We start from the raw sequence: 4973 nt of genomic DNA on the forward strand, positions 1-4973 counted from the left end.
ATTACACACTATGGGGTGTCCAGACAACCCAAGGTCTTAGCGCCCACCCTACCAAACTGAGCCTGTAAAACATTACTAGCCTGGGAGAACTTTTGTTTTAAATGGAAATAATTTCTACGGTTTATTCACTTAGTCCGTTTACGTGCATTAAGAATGTAAATATGGCACTAAATTTAGCGAAGTATTTTAATCATGTGACAGTGTCATGATGAGCAGACACGGACAATCAAATGTGCCGTCTTCGTAAAACAAATGCAACCCAACTTGTGTGGTAAACGCAAATTCCCTGGTTCTAACACAATCAAGCCCAATTACCAGGGTTTGACGAGTTTTGCATTTAACTTGTCGCTATTACAAGGGATATAAATAAAAATCATTTCTCTACACGAACTGCCCAAACATGTTAATGAAAGTGGTAAGGTGATAAGCGGGCTCTAGGACCTCACGCTACGGTCACAGCGCGCTAATACTGATTAGCAAGAACGCGGGTTTAGAAGATGCTCCAATGTTAAGCGGCTGTACAAATACAATTAAAAATCTAAAGACCGGGGTACTTCATATATTATTTGTCAAAAACACATGACGCATTCTAAGGGTAAGCAGACTCCTCAGAATATTAAATACCTATGAAGCAGGAAAAATCCTTTCATTGTATGGAATTTAATTTGGCTTCTATAGGCAACACTGCGCACTATAAATATAATTGACTGACTGATCGATAGATACACCTCCCAGAGTAGTTTCATATAACTGCCCTACGTTTAGTTAAAAAGTTTACACAAACAGGTAAATTCTAAATAATCACTATTAGGGTCCTTATGTCATTATCATATACTCATCACAAAATGCAAAACCTGAACGGTCTTAGCTACTTAACTGAAGAAAATGAAAAGTGAGCATTAAGCATTTATTAAAAAACTGAACAATTTTAAAAGTGTCCTTTAAAAAAAAAAAAAAAAAAAAAAAATTATATATATATATATATATATATATATATATATATATATATATATATATATATATATATATATATATATATATATATATATATAGAGTACACCCCAATACCAATAAGTTAGGATGTTGTGTAAAAACAAAAATAACAAGAGACAATGATTCGTAAATCGTTTTCTACCTATATTCCTTTGAATACACTACAAAGATATTTCATATTCAAATGGATAAACTGTATTGTTTTATGCAAATATTCACTCATTTTGAATTTGTTGCCTGCAACACATTCCAAAGAAGTTGGGAGAGGGGCAACAAAAGACTGGGAAAGTTGAGGAATGCTCAAAAAACACCTGTTTGGAACATTCCACAGGTGAACAGGTTAATTGGAAACAGGTGAGTGTCATGATTGGGTATAAAAGGAGCATGCCTGAAAGGCTCAGTCGTTCACAAGCAAGGATGGGTTGAGGTTCACCACTTTGTGAACAACTGCATGAGCAAGTAGTCCAACAGTTTAAGAACGTTTCAACAAGACAATCCCAAGCCACAATCTGCATGTTATAACAGCGTGGCTTCATAGTAAAAGAGTGCGGGTACTAGACTGGCCTGCCTGCAGTCCAGACCTGTCTCCCATTGAAAACGTGTAGCGCATTATGAAGCGCAAAATATGACAACAGAGACCCCGGACTGTTGAGCAACTGATATTGTACATCAAGCAAGAATGGGAAAGAATTCCACCTACAAAGCTTCAACAACGTGTCCTCAGTTCCCAAACGCTTATTGAGTGTTGTTTAAAGGAAAGGTGATGTAACACAATGGTAAACATGCCCCTGTCCCAACTTCTTTGGAATGTGTTGCAGGCATCAAATTCAAAATGAGTGAATATTTGCAACAAATAATAGTTTATCCGTTTGAACATTAAATATCTTGTCTTTGTATTCAATTGAATATAAGTTGAAAAGGATTTGCAAATCATATTGTTTTTTACACAATGTCCCAACTTCACTAGAATTTGATATATATATATATATATATATATATATATATATATATATATATATATATATATATATATATATATATATATATATATATATATATATATATATATATATATATATATATTTATTTATTTGTAGGAAAATGCTGTTAGCCAACTTAAATTGGTCAAAATTTGTGTGTTTAAATCTGACAGCAGCCATACACCATCTTTTAACATCAATATATAATGGTCATTCAATTATTCTGTCATCAGAGTTGCCCAGTGATAAGGAGAGGCTTACACAATTAGAAATATACTAAAAGACTAACTCCACAAAAATCAGATACAGAGTCCAGCATTTTCTGGAATTTGGAATAAATATTACAGAAAGTAGGAGAGAAGTGTTCAACACAGCAATCTAAGCTACTGTGACAAAGTCCTCATGGACAAATACCTGGGAACAATATGAGAAGTTCTGAAATCCTTCATCATTCTCCATTTTAATCACAGAGTTGCAATCTATGCTGATTCCACTAAACACACATGTGAATGTGTGTGAAGGAGTATTTAAAACATGGTCTTCCTTTGCCTTTCAATTACAATGTATTTTGCTCACCATTTTAGCAATTATATTGCTTTTCTGTTGAAAAATACATGTACAATGCAGTTCCTGAAAGCAAAATATGGATATACCGAGGTTCAGATTAAAACACTAATCAAAGCTGCTCACTGGCAGTGACCGTATGCATATTAACCTTCAATGGAGGCTGTGCCTACAGTAGTGGAAGAACAGCCCCTGCATGGACAACAATGTTAAATGTGACTGTCTGTTCATCTGACTTTCATTTATCTCCTCTTCTCCTTTTGAGTTGTCATGTACAGTTGATGTGAGATTTCTCCTTTTGGTTGCCTTTCATTTCATTCTTCCACCTTGCGTCTGCAATCAAGAAGCAGCTCTATTCTAGATCAGGCATTTCTACAGGGGTAGAAACAAAGTGATCAGTGCTGCTTTTTTGTATTTGAATTTCAGAAATATTACACAATGCACAATGAAATTTAGTAGTTTCAAGTGAAAGCACTTCAGAATAAATTAAACAAAATGCTCATTAATGTATCAATATAAAGGAAATGTTAAAAATTTAACTTTTTATTGAACTTACTTTCATCATCACTGTCTGCAGACTCCTGAAATAATTAACAAAGCATTAGAAAGAAGCAATCAGAAATCATCATAGCTGAATAGTTTGGTGGCAGCCCTGGAGATGAATTCTCCAGAATAAAAAAAAAAAAAAAAAAAAAAACCCCTTTCAGGATATTGAGTGAATATCAACACACAGTTCAACTCGCAAGTGGCAATCATAGCCACGCACATTGTCCAAGCACAATAAGTCTTCATACTGTTTCCAAGTTTCCACTAACATCAAAGATTTTTTTAATAATGATTAATATTTAGTGTCTTACAAAGACTCTCAAGATACAAGTTTCACATTGCATCAAGCGGTCCTTTGCTTGGGCAAGGACAGCTCAGGCAGGACTTAAAGCAGCTTCTACCTGGAAGGTAGATGTTTTCAACGTGAGCCACAAGCAGCCCATAGAAACAATGCATTTTTTGAGACATTTTACTATTAGGAGCATTAAGGAAACAAGCATCATTTTAGGAACAAGTTCCCAACTTAAAATAACATTGTCCTAAGACCAATTATGAGGTGATTCGATAAAACCTCAGAAAAGAACACAAGACTTGTAATCGCAAATTTGTCAGGCTTGACTCAATAGATGAAATCAAGAAGCTTTTTGTGCCATGAGAAATTTTGTAAACCTACAACTGTATGCATGTTTGAAGTAGTAATCTGCATTTAATGCTGACACTCCTGATTGCAAAATGTGTTTGTCAAATTTCCACATTTCCTGTGCCATGTTGGGACGGACACATAATTGTAAAGTTTGACATTTTTTGGAAGTGTAGTTTGAAACCATTATCTTCTTTTCAATCATAGAAATATATAACATTAAGTACATTTGAATTTGGTAAGCACTGTAGAGGCCCATGGGTACTAATTTAAACAACACTTTGCAGGTTTCCTCAGTTGAATGTTTTGTACAATAATGCCAAATCTGACTGTAATCAGAAAAAGCCTGATGTGGTTATAGTCCATGACAGAAAAAGCAAAGCTGAACAGAGTATTTGATGTCTTGCGGCCATTCTTTGCAATGAAGACAAGATTTTTTTTGAAAATTACTGACCTACAGACTTCACAGATTGTGGAGAGAAAATCTGATTTAAATTTCTTTAACTAGTCTGAACTTAAGTTTTTTTCCCAATTATGAACAACTGCAGAAAACCTTCAAAGAATTTTAAAAGATATGCATAAAAAAAAGTCAATTTCAGTGCTACGTATGTAGCAAAGTGATTAACAAAATAAACAAACAAATAAATAAAAAATTCTTAATAGCACCACCTTCGTGGCCAACTGAGGTCAAACTCTATAGGAAATTAGAGAATGCCTACATGGACACATCATTCAATTTGCATGACTGGCTCTATAAGCTTATTGGCCAATAGTGACTATATTTATCCAAAGACAATTGTTCTCAACAACTTACTTCTAAAGTGGACCAATGATGCAACACACAAAGTTTCAGCTCAATTGTCGAAGCAATTGCTGAGAAACTCATTTTTTTGTTATAGCACCCCCCCCCATTGAACTTTTGATATCATGAGAACTGGCCAAGGCAATCCCAATCTGTAGCTACTTATGTGAAATAAGCTAAACAGAAGGGGGCTTAATTGGCATGTGGCAGCCACACTGTTTAAAAATGTCAATTTTCCTGACCAGCAGACTCCTCTGAACATTGAGACTCATTTTGCATAGATCTCTCTTTTTTTTTTTTTTTTAAATCTTAAGACTAGTAGAAAAACATAGGCAGTCACATAAATAGTCAATCCAGTGGGACGTTTATGTGTAATAAACCAAGAAGCAAGAATTGAGTGTAGGCCTCGTTGTTCAGAAGACAAACATATAAAATATTGCTCTATAGC

The 4973-nt window shown here is 34.5% G+C and overlaps 1 protein-coding gene across 1 annotated transcript in view; it reads right to left on the reverse strand.

Moving 5' to 3' along the window:
• Nucleotides 1–2308: 2308 nt before the first annotated feature.
• The window catches only part of ptges3b (prostaglandin E synthase 3b (cytosolic)), an 11090-nt gene continuing 8425 nt past the window's right edge, over nt 2309–4973 (reverse strand). The window contains exons 7-8 of the mRNA XM_017723549.2: nt 3094–3118; nt 2309–2909 (exon numbers count right to left, since the gene is read on the reverse strand). Coding sequence (XP_017579038.1) covers nt 2890–2909; nt 3094–3118 — 45 coding nt within the window. The 3' untranslated portion in view covers nt 2309–2889. The remainder of the gene's footprint in view (nt 2910–3093; nt 3119–4973) is intronic.

The sequence above is a fragment of the Pygocentrus nattereri genome, chromosome 9 (assembly GCF_015220715.1).
Source record: "Pygocentrus nattereri isolate fPygNat1 chromosome 9, fPygNat1.pri, whole genome shotgun sequence".
In the NCBI taxonomy this organism is placed as follows: Eukaryota; Metazoa; Chordata; class Actinopteri; order Characiformes; family Serrasalmidae; genus Pygocentrus; species Pygocentrus nattereri.